Raw genomic sequence first — 18644 nt, forward strand, 5'->3', positions numbered from 1 at the left:
TTTTAAAAATTCGTCTGTGATTAGATTCGTGAACTTCTTGTTGTGAAGGAGTGTGAAAAAGTTCTTTGCTTTTAGACATTGTCAAATGCGTGGTAAACCAGAAAATATTTTGTGAAATAATATCTCATTTTTTTTTCCCATGCTTTAGGTATGTATTCTTTTTGGATCCATGCAATCTGGACTTGATAAACCGGAAGATCAAGTCTGTAGCACTGTGTGTAGCAGCATGTCCAAGACAAGAACTGAAAACCCTGAGTGATGTTCAGAAGTTTGCAGAGATCAATGGTGAGACACTAGGCCACCCAAGTCTATGCCCCAGTCAGTCATTTACTCACACTGTTAAATATCATGCTTATAGTACAGCATAAATTGGTCGTAGTGTTAAATAAGCCATCAAGGAACCTTAAAAAGAAAATTGAAAGTAATTTTGGTAAAAAAAAAAATTTTAGTCACCCAGGAAGCTTGTTAAAACTCCAGATTTCTGGGCCCTACCTGGGAAATTCTCATTGAGTAGGTCTTTGGGCTCTGGAAATTTGAATTTTTCACAAATACCTGAGGTGATTTTGAACAGCCTGTTAAGTATTTAGGAATTGCAAGACCACTGTATGTAAAATTTTCAGGGTTTTTTTCCCCCCGCTTCTCAAGTGTTGAATAAAAGTCTTTCAATTAGCATATTTCATTTTTACCCCAGTTAACAACGTAATGTGTGTATATTACAGGAAATTTGAACAGTTCAGGAAACATATGAAGAAGTGGAAACCAAAGTACCACCATCAGTTCTTTTCAGCATGTTAGTGTGTGTGTAACTTTGTGTTCTGCTTTTTAAATTTAACATTATGTCATAACCATTTTTCTAAGAAATTTTGAAAAACTTTGAGGTTAAACATACGGAAAGTAGCTAAGACATCATCATAGTCAATTTCCTGAAATCTAGCTCTGTTCTCATAGGTTTTCTAATCTCTAGGTGCTCTCCTCAGCTCCACATTTATCAGAGAACATTTTTTAAACCCTTCTTTGTGGGATACCATATATGGGTGACCCCTAAACCTAAATTTTTGAACATTCATGTTGGTATTTTTTTTTTTTACATAGGAATCCTCAGAGCTTCTTAGGCCCTGCTCACATCTGCTGGTTCGGTCTAGTTCCCTCGGAACAAAGACTGACTCAAGGCATCTGTGTGGTCTAATTTCTAGCTGGGTGGAGGGACAGCATGGGGTCATAGCCACACATAGTCCAGGGTGACTCTAGAGTTTGTCAGGTGGGACAGCCAGTCCTCTGAGGGCAGAAGGACCACAGCCTTCTGAATTGGCAGTATTCCTGTTCCACTGTTCCATGCCTGCAGCATAAGATAGTAGAGAAAACATGGGGTAAATTTGGATTGGATTCCAGTTCTGGTTTTGTCACTGACTAGCTCTATGATGAGGGGCAATGAGTCTAGCCTTGCTGAGTCTAGATTTCCTCATCTGAAAGTTATGGATAAAAATAATACTGCCTTCATAGATTGTTGTGAGGACTAAATGAGATGATGCATGAAGAATACTGGGCACTTGGTGGGAACTAAATAAAGCAATGTCAGATAGTCTTTAAGACCTCGTTTTCTGTTCCCACATGATGTCCTCACGTATGTTAGCTTGCTGAGCCTTATACCAGAAGTTTAAGCCCCGTTGTTACCAAGTTTCTTGGAGAGGGGTGAATTATTCCTTAACGGTTTTTCCAAAATCTTAGATAATGTGAGCACACATAGTGTACCCTGGTAGGAGGTATAGTTGAGTAAGTATAGGCTCTGGAGTCAGATTGTTAGGGTTCAAAGGTTGGCACTATTACTTACTAGCTGTGAAATCATGGGCAAGTTACTTGGTCACTCCATGCCTCAGTTTCCCCGTCTGTGAAACAGGGATAATAATTGTACCTAACCTATCCCATAGGGTTGTTGTTGTTGTTAGGTGCCGTGAGGTCGGTTCAGACTCATAGTGACCCATGCACAACAGAACGAAACACTGCCCGGTCCTGCGCCGTGCTTACAATCATTGTTATGCTTGAGCTCATTGTTGCAGTCACTGTGTCAATCCACCTTTTTGAGGGTCTTCCTCTTTTCTGCTGACCTTGTACTCTGCCAAGCATGATGTCCTTCTCCAGGGACTGATCCCTCCTGACAACATGTCCAAAGTATGTAAGACGCAGTCTCGCCATCCTTGCCTCTAAGGAGCATTCTGGCTGTGTTTCTCCCAAGACAGGTTTGTTTGTTCTTTTGGCAGTCCATGGTATATTCAATATTCTTTGCCAACACCACAATTCAAAGGCGTCAGCTCTTCTTCGGTCTTCCTTATTCATTGTCCAGCTTTCAAATGCATATGATGCAATTGAAAATACCATGGCTTGGGTCAGGCGCACCTTAGTCTTCAAGGTGACATCTTTGCTCTTCAACACTTTGAAGAGGTCCTTTGCAGGCAGATTTGCCCAATGCAATGCGTCTTTTGATTTCTTGACTGCAGCTTCCATGGCTGTTGCTTGTGGATCCAAGTAAAATGAAATCCTTGACAACTTCAATCTTTTCTCCATTTATCATGGTGTTGCTCATTGGTCCAGTTGTGAGGATTTTTGTTTTCTTTATGTTGAGATGTAACCCATACTGAAGGCTGTGGTCTTTAATCTTCATTAGTAAGTGCTTCAAGTCCTCTTCACTTTCAGCAAGCAAGGTTGTGTCATCTGCATAACGCAGGTTGTTAATGAGTCTTCCTCCAATTCTGATGCCCCATTCTTCTTCATATAGGCCAGCTTCTCGTATTATTTGTTCAGCATACAGATTAAATAGGTATGGTGAAAGAATACAACCCTGACGCACACCTTTCCTGACTTTAAACCAATCAGTATCCCCTTGTTCTGTCTGAACAACTGCCTCTTGATCCATGTAAAGGTTCCTCATGAGCACAATTAAGTGTTCTGGAATTCCCATTCTTCGCAATGTTATCCATAGTTTGTTATGATCCACACAGTCGAATGCTTTGCATAGTCAGTAAAGCACAGGTGAACATCCTTCTGATATTCTCTGCTTTCAGCCAGGATCCATCTGACATCAGCAATGATATCCCTGGTTCCACGTCCTCTTCTGAAACCGGCCTGAATTTCTGGCAGTTCCCTGTTGTGAGAAGTTAATATATGAAAGATGCTTAGAATAGGTCTGGCAGATAGTATGTTGCTCTAAAAACATGTTGGCCACTGCCATTATCATCATCATTACTAATAACATTATTTGCCACCAGAGGAGTGTAATGATCTTCCTGTCCCTAGTCCTTCTCTACTCCTAGCTCCCTTAACATACTGTCATCATATTAATATTCCCAGTGCTTCAGTAATGTTAATCCATTGATCAGAAGTCAGCAGTAATAAAAAAATAAAAATCTGTGTGTCTTACCCTGGCATTAAAAGCTATGATCTAGCCTTGAACTACCTTTCAAACTACTCCCACTACCCCTGTAAGGGTCAAGAGTTATTTGTTATTCCCTGTATATGATGCTACCAAGTCTTGGGCTATTCTCTATATTATCCCCTTCATTATAAGTATCCTTTTAACGTTCACACTGGTCTAAATCCTGCTCATTCTTCATGTCCCATATTCTAAATCTGCACTGTCCAGTATGCAGCTATTTAAATTCAATTAAATTATAATTTTAGTTCCTCATTCTCACTAGCCATGTGTCAAGTCTTCAGTAGCTACTTGTGTAGCTAGTGGCTACCATAGTGGACAGTGCAAACACGAAACATCTCCGTCATTGCAGAAAGCTCTATTGAACAGCAATGCTCTAAATACTACTTATTCGTTTAAAACCCCGGTGGTCCTCAGGCAAAAATGTCTGTCTTTCCTCTGAAGTTCTATGGTACTTTACTCCTTAATTATTACTTTCCACCTTAAATCATAGGTATCCTCCCTCTCCTCTCAAGGGTAAGCAACATATCCTTTTCAGCTTTTATGGGTCAAGGGTTAATAGAACCCTTTCTCCTTCTTTATGTTAATTTTCTGACTTTATCCTGTTTCCCCCACCCCAGCACTTCCTACCTCTACATTTCGCTTTGGAGTTCTGCAAATGAGCTCTGTAAATACCTAATAGGAAGCCATAGTTTTGCGCTTCCCTGAATGTGGTGACTCTTGTAACTGAGTACCTTGGAAGGACCGTGGAAGCAATGCCTAAATATGTTTCCAAAGATACTGATTTCTGTTTGGAACATGAGGCTTCCAAACAGGGTCAGCTCTTGAATCTCCCCAGTCTGAGTCTTCGTCCTTTGTATGTGAGCTGTCATATGGAGGGCCTGAAAATAGCCAGCTTCTTATTGGCTGTGTGGCCTGCTGTGATAACCCATTAAGGAGAGGTGCCCAATGTTACCCTGCTGGCATGCTTTGTTTTCAGGCCAGTATCCTTCTAAGTAGGGAGTCTTGGGTGGTGCTAACGGTTGACATGCTTGGCTGCTAACTGTAAGGAGATTCCAGTCCACACAGAGGTTTCTAGGAAGAAAGGCCTGGTGATACACTTCTGAAAATAATCAGCTGTTGAAGATCCTATGGAGCACTGTTCTCTGACACACACGGGATTGCCATGAGTCAGAACTGATTCGACAACAACTGATTTTATCCTTTTAAGTGATGAATGACACCAAGCGTAGCCTATGCAGGCCCGTGGGTCTGAGTGTCTAGTTAAAAAGACTCTGCTGGTGGATGTTGCAGCTTCATATTTCCCATAGAGATGGCCACAGAGTAGGTGTTCAAGACATATTAATGGATAAATATTATTTCAACAAACAGATTTCTTAAGGTTGGTATCTAGCTACAAGAGCACCATTAGACTTATGAGCCAGCTGTGTGTAAAGTAAGATAATTTAGACATTACAAAAAAAATAGGGAAAAAACAGTAATGACAGCATCAAAAAAAACCCAGCAATGGAGGATAGAGAAGACAATAATTTAAGACGACAAATAGAAAAATTATAAAACTGTAGTAATGAGGAATCCTTTGGTGCAGAAGCCCAAACACCTAATTCTAATAGCAAACCTAAGTGGAAATTTCTGAAAAGAACCTATATTGTTCTGAGGATTGATGACTTAAAACTGGACCTGATAAGATTTAATTCCCCTTCTTAAATTATTTTTGTAAAATTTTATCATTTTCCTTTTCTCTATTATCTGGCCTGGTGAAGGGTGATATTCACATGTTGTAAGGTATGATAATAAAAAAAAAAAAAAAACCCATTGCCGTCAAGTTGATTCTGACTCATAGTGACCCTATCAGGCAGAGTAGAACTGCCCCATAGAGTTTCCAAGGAGTGCCTGGTGGATTCGAACTGCTGACCTTTTAGTTAGCAGCCATAGCTCTTAACTGCTAAGCCACCAGGGTTTCCAAGGTAAGATAGGAACTGTGGACATTCCGGTGGAGCCCTGGTGGCACAGCAGTTAAGAACTCAGCTGGTAAACAATAGGCCAGCAGTTCGAAAGTATTTTTAAAGCACTTAGAATCATCCATTTGTATGAATTTTATTACCTTTACAAATTATTTAAAATCTTCATAAAGGGAAAATTTTTGGTTCCTGTAGTAATGTTTTTAAGAAATGCATTTATTAGGCAAATAAAGTACTTCCTCAAATCTCTTTTTCTTTTACACAAGAAAGAGGAGTTACCTTATTAGAGTCTGTGGCAAGCCTCTGCTGAGTATTTCTGACTAGAACAGAGAGTGTGGATGAAATAGTTGGAAATCGGATTGGTTATGTGGAGATGGTGCCTTAATATAGTGAAGGACTTTGAAAGGCAAGCACAGAAACTTAAATGAATATAAAAGTACAAGTCCTAGTACATGAGTTAGCTGGTAGGCATACAATGTGCACTTTATTATTATGTGACACGAATAGCATCAATATATAATGCTAGAGAATAAAGCACTTTCAAACTTGCCTTTCAAAAACTAAAGTTGCCAAACAAATCCCATGACGACTCAGTATTAAGCTTCATTGATTTTTTTTTTTTTTTTTTGGTTTGGTTTGTTTATCTTCTTGCAGTAGTATATGAGTTTCCTGGGGGCAGGATCATGCTCTATTCATCTTGAATATCCAATTCCTAGTAAGGGATCACACAAAGTAGATATTCATAAATAGTTTTGAAAGAACAATGGACTGGATTTTCCCCTCTGTCTCTAATACCACTTAATAATTTCCATTCTCTCAAACACTTTTATCTTTTGCTCAATTCTGTATCCATGTGAGTTGCTACCAGCAGGTAAATTGTTTAGCTTCAATCTAACCACAATTACTGCGAATCAGTTCTTTTTATTCTTCTATAAATAATTCATTTTATTCATTCAGTTATCTCTCTTACACATACTCTCCAAGTGATTATACCTTTTCTTCTCTTAAGCCCTCCCTCTTGTTATTCCTCTTTGCTAACCTTATGCGCTACAGAAAAAATTGAAACCATCTGGTGAGAGCTCCCACGTGAGTTCTTATTTTCAGCAGAGCATGAATTCCATCTTCACTCTCACTTTTCTGACCTCCAGTTTCTGATGAACAGGTTTCTTTTCCCTTTTTATTATCATCATTTTAGAATACTCAAATAATATATACATCATAGGGGAAAAGAATCCTCCTCCTTGTGAAGGTAACTTTGGCTTTCTGTGGGATTTTCATCTCAGCCATGCCATGACAGGTGGTGAAGGAAAGGGGAAAGTGATGGCTGCTCAGACAGCTCTTCCTCTTTCTTTCTCCTCTCTCTAATTCTGACCCTTCCCACCATCTCTGGCCCATAGGCCACCCTTGAGTTCACTCTGCTGCCTCCATTGTAGAAAAGTTTAGCATGGGCATCTGAGTAGAGGAGTCATACTTAAACCCTAGATTTTGTTTTAACATACCATTTCCATGGGTGATGCCAGTGGTTAATGTGCTTAGCTACAAACCAAAAGGTTGGAGGTTCGAATCTCACCAGAAGGCACCTTGGAAGAAAAGACCGGCGCTCTGTTGCCCCCAAATCAGCCGTTGAAAACCCTATGGAGCACATTTCTACCCTTAACACACATGGGATCACCATGAGTTGGAGCCGACACCAGAGTGGCTGTTTTTTTTTTTACTTTGTACAATGCGCTGTGCCAGGTGCTTTTCCTGTCATTTCATTCTTTCCACTTGTAGTCTAAATTCTAAACAGTGGGTTTAGAAACGAGCATAACCAGTTGGTGCTAATATTTTACTTGGGATGCTTACTACCTTTATATTACTCCTATCAAACTATGTTATATATTTTGTCTTCCCTAACACAGTAGTAAGCTGTGGCAGAGATCTTATTTTCTTTTTGTTTGGTCCCTTTTACAGCATGTGAAAAAGCACTCCCCTTTAAGAGTGCTTCTTCAATGTACTGTATTTTGTATAAATTCAGAGAGCTTTATGACCTGCTACTTGGAGCATGTTCCCATTTTGCATAGGGCCACACATCTATGGTGCTGTCTCGATTTTCATTGTTTTGCTGTTAAGGATTTGAAAGATTATGTGATCCATTCTGATAGTTTTTGCTATTTGTGGATACTAATAAGCCTTTTGGTTTTCATTACCTGGTTGTTAGGAAGTGCCGTTGGTTTACAGTCAATATCAATAGATAATCAGTGTATTGCACCCTTTCTTACCAGTCAGTAACAATGTAACTTAAACCACAGAGTTAGTGTGGATTATGTTTGGCTCAGTGAATCAGAATATTGGACCTGATGTTTTTTATAAATGGATGAAGTGATCAATCCTAGCAACTGATTTAATTGCCTCCAAGTCAGAGACGAGCAAGGGAACCTTGATTAGAAAGCGAGAAAAAATTCTTACATTTGATTCAAAAAAAGAAAAACCCCTGCCGTCGAGTCAATTCTGACCCACAGTGAACCTGTAGGAAAGAGTAAAGCTGCCCCATAGAGTTTCCAAGGAGCACTTAGTAGATTCGAACTGCCAACCTTTTGGTTAGCAGCCAAGCTCTTAACCACTGACAGTGCAGCTTAAACTAATTACAATACATATTTGCCAGAAAACAAAGAAAAGAAACAGTCCTTGTGTTTAAGGAGTTTGCTTTCTAGTAGAGAGTCAAACTTCTCTTTGTCCTGCACAACACCCAGTAGAAGTCCTGAACATAGATGTTCAAAAATTAATTCACTCAGTAAATATTCATTATGTACCTAGTACGTGCCAGTATTGGTTGGTACGTCACACCAGTTGGTTAATTTCTGTAGATGGTTGCACCTTAGGAGTTGCAAGTATATCCCTACTATTCTTGGATCACTATAAGTTAAAGCTGAAAATTGTCTTTCATTTTTCCAGCACATGAATATAAACTTTTTCCTAATTAGAGAGAGATTAAGTTAACTGGACTTCACAGGGCAATGTGGCTTTGTTTTTTTATAATGAAAACTGTTCTGTACTGAGATATTTTCTTTTGTATTAATTGCAAAGTTCTATATTATGTTCTGTGGAATCTTTTTCCTCTTAATTTTAATGTACCTACAATTGTTTGGACCACAGAGGGACACCTGAGATAAAGTAGGAAGGTGTAATTGTCAGAACTTGGTGTCTTGAATGTCTTGAATGGTATGGAAGAGGTAGACGAAGAAGATGCCATAGGATTACTTCCACATTTCATTTTAGGGGATTTCGTGGATTATGGAGCCATTAATCAGGATAGAAAATATACAGAAGGAGGCAGAACAGAGCAGCCATAGCTCTTAACCACTGTGCCACCAGGGCTCCATTTGGAAAGTAGGTGGTGGAAATGATTTTTTTTTCCCCAAATATGTTTTTGAGGTATTGGTAGAACATAAGTTTTTTTCCCCCCTCCAGGAGCTTATCGAATACTTGTCTGATTGTGATTATTGAGAATGGCACGACAGAAGCGTCTGAGCTTAGGAGTAAAGAATTCTGTTTCTAATTTTGCCAGTGATTACTTTTGAGGCTTTGGAACCATATTACTTATTTTTCTCCTCTCTTACAGTGGGAGCAAGGTATTTGAAATGTACCTCTTGGGGAGTTGTTTTAACTGATATTGAGCTAAAGAATAAATAATTGAATATTATAAGGCATTTGAAAAATTGTAGTAGTTAAGCATTCTGGGGGCTGTAGCAACCATTTACCAAGATAAATGTTTATGTACCCAAGTTAGGTTCCTGAGATCACTCATTTCATTGGCCTTTGAATGACATTGGCTGAGTTGCATGGATTGCTTCTGGTGTGGTTTACATAAGCTTTTGGTTTTAGTGTTTGAAGAAAAAACTTTATGCCAAAACATCTCATGCCAACTATTGTTTTTACTTCCACTGTAAAAAAATAAATAAAGATACTACCTTGAAAACACTGAAAATGTATTAGCTACTAAATATGAAAATGATCAATTGTAAAATGTTTGTTGCTATCATGTTGTTTTAATGTTCTTCACTGAGGCGTCTCCGTCCATTCAACCCTTTGAGCAAGAAACAGTATAAAGTTTCTTAGGATTGTTACAACTCGCACATTGTAAGATCTTTTTCCTTTAATCTGTTTAATACAAGATCTATTTAGTGCTGGCCTGTATCCCAGAATACCATCAGAGATAAGGCTATTATCCTTTTGTTGAGTATTATCCTGGGAAAGTATTTATAAAAATTGGACTCTGTTGTACCTGCTGACCTCCTTTTTTAAATGAAGAAAGGGTGGAATGGAGATTATGTTCACTGAATTCAGATGAAGCAGCGTGTTTGACAAAACTGACAGAAAAGGCCTTAGTTAGGGCCTTTTATATTGTACAAATCGATTCCATCTTAGACTCTGAAAGAAATAAGTTGGTAATTCAGATTAGGAAGTTGATGATCACATTGAGTGCTCTGCAGTTATAGGCACAGTTGCGATTTTTTCATTAGCAATTCTATAATAGGACTTCCAGTTATTTCAGGATTAATCTAAAATGTTTACTTGCTTTTGCTGTCACGATTCCTCTAAAATTGCTATAAATAGGATCTAGTGGGATTACCTTCAAACATGAAAGACAATTTAAAAGAGTTAAATATTAATAGTCATGCTTAACTAATTTTTAAAAAAATTAGTCGTTATAAGAGAATGGTTGAAATTAATTTGAAAACCTTAGTCTTATACTGAGTCTATCTAAAGAAGTTGAAGAAGCTTGAAGAGCAGTGCTATGTAGCTTTCAAGCATCTTTTAAAAAATATTTTGTATTGTCAAATTACTTAAATTATCTTCCTATAAAATACATGCTGCTTGTATTTATATAAGTATGCTGTTACGGCCCATATGTTTAAACACGTAGGAGGTTGGTTGCTGGTTTGAGACAGCATTGCTGAGTTAAATGCTAGTTTGTGACTTTCTAATAATTCTTTCAATTGATAGGACAAGATATGAATGAAATAAATTTACTTCCATTTTATCTTTCCAACAAATCAAACTATGTTCTTTTTTCTATATTACCTTCCAGTTCTTTCCCATATGCTCACATGACTTTTCCATGATTAATTCAATGTTGAAGTCTGTCGTTTTCACTTCACATTTTATTTTAAGCTTTTTTCCACAGTGGTACAATGTAAAAGTCTATTATTGCTGTCATACAAATGCAAAGTTATTCTTGTATTATTTATTTCTTTAAAAATAAAGTATTTGACCATATTAGTAATCTGGTAGGAATGTAAATTCATCAAATATAAATAGTTTGCATAGTGGAGCTGTGATAAAATGCAGTAGGTCCTCAGCAAAATTGGAACTAAAGGCTGTATCTCCTCAGTCAAGAATATCTGTTGTACAATGAACCTTACCGTGTTCTAGTTACTATATTACAAAATTAGCAGATCAGTAAATTAAGACTGATCAGGGATTTGGTGGACTGTATCCACCTGAGTTTTATATATTAATTGGATATTTATTAACCATATATCCAGGAAAATAGATGGTTTTTTGCATAACCAATCTAGGGTTGAATCTAAACTGTTTTAAGCTCTCCGAAAACTGGGAATCCCTTTTATCAATTTATCAGTTTTGTCAATTTGTTCAGTTCATTTCCAGTTAGAAATGTTTTCTGCCTCCTTTTAAATGAGAAAAAAGTAATGTATTATCAGAATGCATATGTGGTCTATGTAGTAATTTTAAATATTTAGTAATGGAAAGTAGAGGAAAGACAGGCAGCATATGTAGTTGAGCACAGGCTGTGTAGCCAGAGACCTGGGTTTTAATCCCAGCCCTACTACTTACTAGCTATGTGATCTTGGGCTGCAAGTTATTTACTTTATTTCTCAGCCCCTGTAAATGGAAGTATAGAGTAATAGTGAAAGATAATGTATATACATTATCTTGTATAGGACCAGATGTATGTCAGACACTCCATAAAGGTAGTTCTTATACTTATTGTTATTATTCTTAATACTATTAATTAGCATTTGTATATATCAGATTACTAGAGAAGAATCAGTTTTAAATGATAGAGCACTGATAATATAGATCAAATTAGGTTTTTATTCTATAATGTTTGAAAGTTGTATATCTTAAGTTAATGTTAAAATACAAAATAAAATTAAAATGAATCAGTAAGAGTATTTATTCAGACTTTGTTCTGCCAGTTAATATGTAGTTTTTCTTTCAACAGGCTCAGCACTATGTAGCTATAACCTAAAGCCTTCTGAATATACTACATCTTCAAAAGCTTCTGTTCTTTGCCCCAAACTGCCAGTTCCAGCAAGGTAAATTTTACTGTAAAGTTTGTTAACTTGTGACTTTTTTATTCTGTAAGTAAATATTAAACTGTACATGTTATTCTGAGAAAGTAGTCACATCATAATACTGGTAGACCAGGTCTAGTACTTCCGCAACAAAATTTGAAAAGTAGCAATAGAAATTATAACATGTAATTCATATCTTTAAAAAAAAAAAAAAATCACCTAGGCAAACAAGTTTTCTCATTCTCAGATATCTTAAATTTCTTTTGGGGGCTCATGTTTTATTTATTTATTTATTTTTAAATTTTATGTCATAGTTTTTTAGTACTACGGAATCATTATAAAATCTGCAACAAACTTAGAAGCTAAGCCTCACAATCTCCAAAGATTCTTTGAAGTTGTTTGTAGTAATACTTATTGAGGTTATTTATTAATTCACCATGTAAATCTAAAAAGCATTCCAGTGATGATTCTTCATGGTCTATTTCAGTTTATACCCTTTAGGTACGTTTACGGTATCAGGCTTTTTGCCATATCTTATCCAAGGTCATATTCCACAAACATATTATTAAGCAGCTACTGCATGTTATGACACACAAAGATGAAGCCAGAAATGTTCTTTCTTTGGAGGATCTCATAATAATTATAAGTGATGCAAATTTTAAAATTATAAATAGATTTTTAAGAAGTAAATGCATTCTCAAACATTGTGTAATATGCCCTCAGAATTAGTTGTATAGAATTTGGGGCATATCTGTTCTTGAGAACCTTAGCATGTATTGCTCACTGTGTATGGCCTGAGTCGTCATCTCCAGAAAAATGTGTTGAAGGCATTTCTCTTTTTTCTCAATGCCTTTGAGCAAGCTTTGGTAAAAAAAAAATTTTAAAGACTTGTGACAACTTTCCTTTGGATGGCTTATGGCTGTAACTTGTGCTGTATTAGCTTGAATCTAAAATTTTCTGTTGAATAGGATATATCTGTTAACTTGATTTCCAGCTCCTCTAGTCTTGTCAAGTTGTTATTGAAAATCAAAACTTAAAGTCTATAGACATAAAAATAAAGGAACTATTTTAAAAGATACTAAGTTTAAGAGGGACCTATAAATTATAGTCTTAGGCCAACAGGTAAGGAGAGTACATTCATGAAAATGGAGAATATTTGGGAGGCTGTGACAGTAAAGAAAAGGAGGTACTTTGAATAGTCATTGGAGAAAAATTATATAAAAACAAGAAAAGTTCTCTACCCTTATCTACTACTGCTAATAAAAAAGAAACCAAACCCATAGTCACCGAGTCGGTTCTGACTCATAGTGACCCTATAGGACTGAGTAGAACTGCCCCATAGAGTTTCCAAGGAGCGCCTAGTAGATTTAAACTGCTGATCTTTTGGTTAGCAGCCGTAGCTCTTAATCACTCCCACTGCTAATACCCATTTTAAATGCATAGTTTGAGTATAGAGTCACTCTTTCAAGGCCAAAAAAAAAATTTATAAAAAAAAACAAAAAGTCTTCATGTAAGCATGAGGTTGTTATGATCCTGTATAATACTGAAGTTGGGGGTGGGGACTCATAAACTACAGATGCTCCCTGGCCTCTGACTTCTCACTGAGGACGGTCTGTTCTAGGTTATCTTGGGTGTTCCAACCTTGGCTGTACACACACACACACACACACACCTCACATGCGGTGTCCTAAGAGCATTCACTTAGAGGACAAAGCATGGTATTAGGGTTGTGGGCTTTAGAGATGGACAGACCCTCTTATCAAGGTCATTTAACATGAATTCAAGATGCAAGCTGAACTGATACCATCTGAAAACTGACACCCTATACACTATGCTTAAGTGTTTTACTTCATCTTATCCCTTTTGTCTGAACTAAGTCTATTGGAAAGTAAAAGAGAAGAAACATTGCTAGAAGGAAGGCAAATTAAGACCTCACATATCAGAGTGATTTAGTATTTGGCAAGCAAAGTAAAAGGGTCAAAGAACAGGAATAAATTCGTTTTAATAAAAACTTTGAACACAACCCCATTCTACACATTGTATTAGATACCAGGTCTCCAAAGATGAGTAAGACCTGGACTTTGCCCTTAAGAAACTCATAGTCTAGTAGGTACTATGTTTTTGGTGACTTTTTTTCTTTTTTTTTAAATGCAGCAAAGGAGCAACACTAGGCAAAACTTTCATGTGGGCAAGTGGCCTTCGGTGTCCTTCACATCTCTTGCTTTCCTCTTAGGGGCATCTTGTTGGGGCTAAAAGAGCATGAACTTTAGTCCAGGTAGACCTGGAGGCAAATTCTGCATCTACTACTTTCTATTTGTCAGCTTGAGCAAGTCTCTTAACATCTCTGTAAATGAGGCTTCCTCATCTATAAAAGTGGAATAATAAAACCTCTCCAATGGAATTGTTTTAAGAATTAGATAATATATATAAAACATTCATTATTGTTCTTGGCACGTGGCTTAGGAAGTATTATTTCTGTCAATTTATAGAGCGTTCTGCTTTCTCCCTACATTCCTGGGTATGTAGAGACCTCCTATGGCTGGAAGCAGTGCCTGTTTTAGAGAAAAGCAGTCATAATCTAATTTGTAATAAAATATTAGTGACACATAATAGCCAAACAGTTACCATTCTTACGAGCTTTTGAATTTTAAAAGCAGATGCCTAGAAAGGGCAGTATTTCACCCAAATTCATAACTCTTTATTGACGAAGTGCTAAGCATGGTAGCAATAGGGAGAACAGCTAGCCCATATACTTACAGTGTTAACCTTTACATACAGCCAGAGAAAACAGCAAGAGCAGAAACAGATTGCATGAGTTCAGTTCATTCAGAAAACATTTATTTGAACATCTTTAGATGCCAGAAAGAATACTGGGTGCTGAGGAATTAATAACAACATGGAGATGAGAAGCTAACAGCCAAGAAAGAAACTTGTTATCTACTCATATTTTTTAAACGGAGAATTCAAGATAAACTAACATTTATAAATCAACTTGCTATATGCCTATTGTCGGTAATATGTAGATGAGGAAACAGAAGATGTTGTTGTGAGATGCTGTTGAGTCAGTCCCCACTCATAGCAACCCTGTGTACAGTAGAATGAAACACTGCCCGGTCCTGCGCCATCACAATTGTTGCTGTGTTTGAGCCCGTTGTTGCAGCCACTATGTCAGTCCACCTCGTTGAGGGTCTTCCTCTTTTTCGCTGACCCTCTAAGCATGATGAGAGGTTAAGTGAGTTATCCAAGGTGACACAAGAAATTGTTGGCCATCAGAATTTGAATCCAGCATCTTACAGAGACTATACCATACTTAATTAAGAAAAAAAAAAAAAAAAAAAAAGTACAAACGTGAAAGAAGAGAGAAAAGAAATGAAATGTATGAAAGCCACTGTGTTGGCATTAGATTCTTGACATATATTTCCTGCCCTTTGTGTGCTATCGATATATTGCCAGAACCCTTTATTGTTATTACTTGTTGAATAAAACTTTTAGCTAGAAATCATTCGTGATTGTGTATTTATAGCCTGAAGCTTTAGCATAATTGTGTGAGATGTAAATGCCTGCCTTCTCTTGTGAAGGTACATGGACAAAAGATATTAGATGCCATACTTTAGGGAGCTCATTAACTATGATAGCCTGGACTTAAAGGCAAATGAACAGTGTGTTTGCCAAGGTAAGATACAATTTTCCTTCAAACAACAGATTTTAAAAATCTTTAAAAGACTTACTATAAATTTATTTTGTTCTTGTCGACTAACGTTTCAATAATGTGAAACAGCATCAGGCTTCTAATGGGACTACACTGACCTCTTAAAGATTCAATATTCTGTGGGCTTCAAAAGGTAGGAAAGCATACCATTAACAGCATTGTTCATACTTGTCCCCTTAAATAAGCATAGAATGTGTTCATTTAGGCCAGGAACTAAAGTAGAAATGGTCTCATTGCCTAGGTTCTCAAAAGTATTATTTTCTCAAAGGGGGATATGAAATCAACTAATTCATCTCAATTAAAACTCGTCCTATCACATGGGATTTAAATGATAAAATATCAAGTAGACCATTTGAATGTATGATTACTTAGATTCTTTAAATAAGAAAATAATTCCAGTGTCAAAAAACCATGGCTGATTGAGCTGTTTTTGTTTGGGGAAGTATTGATGAGAAAAGAAATGACAGACAAGGGAATCTAGTGCTTTTTGATTTAAAGCTAAACATTTCATTTTATTTTAGAAAATGTCCAAATATTATCTCTTCTTTTACTTGCCTGCTATTTCTGTTATTCATTACCACTAAGAACAGATTTTGACCATCAGTTAGACCATGTAGTTCATCAGCTTGTGTTAATTTTACATCTTCTAATTTAGAACTATCAGTTTTTTAACTGATGTAGTTTGAATTATAGGGAAAGGGACTGTTGTCATTTCTTTGAAGGATACTTATAAAAATACTGTTTCTGATTTGCCAAATGTTCACCTATACTATAAGAATGAGTTGGAAGGGTAAGTTCAGAGCAGCGTTTACTCAGAAGTTTGCCCTAATGAAAAATGAAGAATTAGAGTTTTGAGAGTACAATCCTTCCCTTTTTAGATCACCTATCCTCATTCTGGAAACCCTGGTGGCGTAGTCGTTAAGTGCTACAGCTGCTAACCCAAGGGTCGGCACTTCAAATCCACCAGGCGCTCCTTGGAAACTCTACGGGGCAGTTCTACTCTGTCCTATAGGGTCGCTATGAGTTGGAATCGACTCGACGGCATTGGGTTTGGGTTTATCCTCATTCTGGAAACACTGATGGTGGTGTAGTGGTTAAGTGCTACGGCTGCTAACCAAGAGGTCCGCCAGATGCTCCTTGGAAGCTCTATGGGGCAGTTCTACTCTGTCCTATAGGGTCGCTATGAGTCGGAATTGACTCAACAGCAGTGGGTTTGGTTTTGGTTTTATCCTCATTCTAGGAGGCCTGGTGGCACAGTGGTTAAGTCCTCAGCTGCTAAATGAACAGTCAGCGATTTAAACCTACCAGCCACTCCACGGAAGAAAGATGTGGCATCTGCTTCCGTAAAGAGTACAGCCTTGGAAACACGGTGGGATGGTTCTGCTCTGTCCTACAGGTCACAAGAGTCAGAATTGACTCTACGGCAGTAAGCAGTGGGTTTATCCTCATTCTAAGTTTGAAAAGCAGGAAAACACTACAGATCCTATGATGCTACCCATATGTAATTTAGAATCATTGGTTTACATGTGGGCTCCTTTTGTTATTTCTAAGATCTGAAGGGAGTTACAGATTAATTTTACTTCAACGTTTCCCATAACAGATGGAGAAACGGAGATAGAGGGATGGTGTGACATGCACCTATGCAGTGTTAGAATCACCTGGGGCTTCTGACCCCAAGTTCACGTTTCTTTATCACAGGCTCCACTCTCTTTTGGAAATGACGTGTATATTTCTCTTTGAGTATAAAAATTCACCAGCTTCCTGTTAGGATATGGATATGTAGGTGGAGCTTCCTCTGGACAGAGGATAAAGTTTACCTCCCATTATCAGACAGGAAAAATGAAATAGGAGAGGAGAAAATTGGAAGAACAGGGACAAGAAAATTGGTGGGTATTAGAAACAGGAAAAGGATACCAGTATCCGTAGGATGGATATATTTTATGTTCAAGATTGGAGTCCAGTGAGTTAAAAAGAGGCTACGTCTGAGATGATAGGATAATAAATAAAGAGAATGAAGGTGTAGATAATCATGGACCAGAGAGTACGTTAATTCTGAAGGGTAGAAAACCAGGCTTTAGATACAAATAAGATTAGAAAAGCTCTTAAACGGGGATATTAACCTGGCAAGGACAGTTAACTAAAGCCACTTGCACTTACAACTATTCTGTAATTTATCTTTTCCCTGCCTGTAATACAGACATTACCCAGAATGCTTTGCCTTTCGGCAGTTTCTGATCAAAAATACCAAATCCGATAGCATTAACTTTCAGTAACACCGTTTTGGAGGTGTTTGCAAATGCACGCACAGATACACACAAAGGCAAATCTTAAATGCATATTCGTGTCATATTGTTACATTATCATTTTTGGATGTATTTTACTGAAGCATAGCTAAGGTAAAGCTGATCTTTAAAATTACATTAATTTATTGTTCCGTGCAATATAACAGCATGGGAGACTTTGCTTATTATTGCTCCCAGTGATGGGTATTTACTAACATTCAAGGAAAAAACTATTCTTAGTTGAAAAGAAATACTGTTTTTCGAGGAGGAAGGAAACAAGGATAGTGTTTTGCTTCAGGTCATACAGAGCTGCTTTGCTGAGTTTAGAAACCTTAGAATTTGATGTCCAACCATGTAATCTTTTCCACTCACTTGACCAAAATACAGTGGCAACCAATAATGAGAAGACAGTTACATCATTTAGCCAAAAATGTTATGTTAGAGCTGTAATTGATAGTCCTACAGACATTTCTGAAAATATGGGATTCTTGTTAGTGAGGGTTCCATTTTAACTTATTGTACACATGCATGTATATTCAGGCATGGACATACACATGAGACTGCTTAGAACCCAAACAAATCACCACTGAAGGCATTTTCATGGCTTTTTGTTTAAAAATCTTTCATTGATGAGATGTGTACTATCAAGCTGAAGTACAACCACTGTTATAACAAAGCTGCTTTATGTCACAGTTCACGTAATGTGTCCCTTCACAAGTAAAAGGTATAATCAATAAGAACCTGTTATAGCCGATTAAGTAATTAATCATCCCCCCCCTTTTTTTGACACAAATACTCTGTAGTCCTAAGAACGTATAAGAAGAAAATGGTCCAGAAATCCATGTCCCTAGCAAATCACGTATTTTTCACTTTTTATATTCTTTTTCTGTTCTCCTTCATATGTATACATCTTTTTGGTAGAAATATCATCGTCACATTAGCTATAAACTTTTGTTCTTTTATTTC

General features: G+C 37.2%; 1 protein-coding gene across 3 annotated transcripts in view; it reads left to right on the plus strand.

Annotated features, from left to right (window-relative positions):
- Positions 1–18644, plus strand: part of SLC44A1 (solute carrier family 44 member 1) — a 180872-nt gene that overhangs the window by 97600 nt on the left and 64628 nt on the right. For all 3 annotated transcript variants that reach the window (XM_049895321.1, XM_049895319.1, XM_049895322.1), the window contains exons 4-5: positions 149–285; positions 11615–11708. In XM_049895321.1, coding sequence (XP_049751278.1) covers positions 149–285; positions 11615–11708 — 231 coding nt within the window. The remainder of the gene's footprint in view (positions 1–148; positions 286–11614; positions 11709–18644) is intronic.

Source organism: Elephas maximus, chromosome 9, assembly GCF_024166365.1.
Source record: "Elephas maximus indicus isolate mEleMax1 chromosome 9, mEleMax1 primary haplotype, whole genome shotgun sequence".
NCBI classification, from domain to species: domain Eukaryota; kingdom Metazoa; phylum Chordata; class Mammalia; order Proboscidea; family Elephantidae; genus Elephas; species Elephas maximus.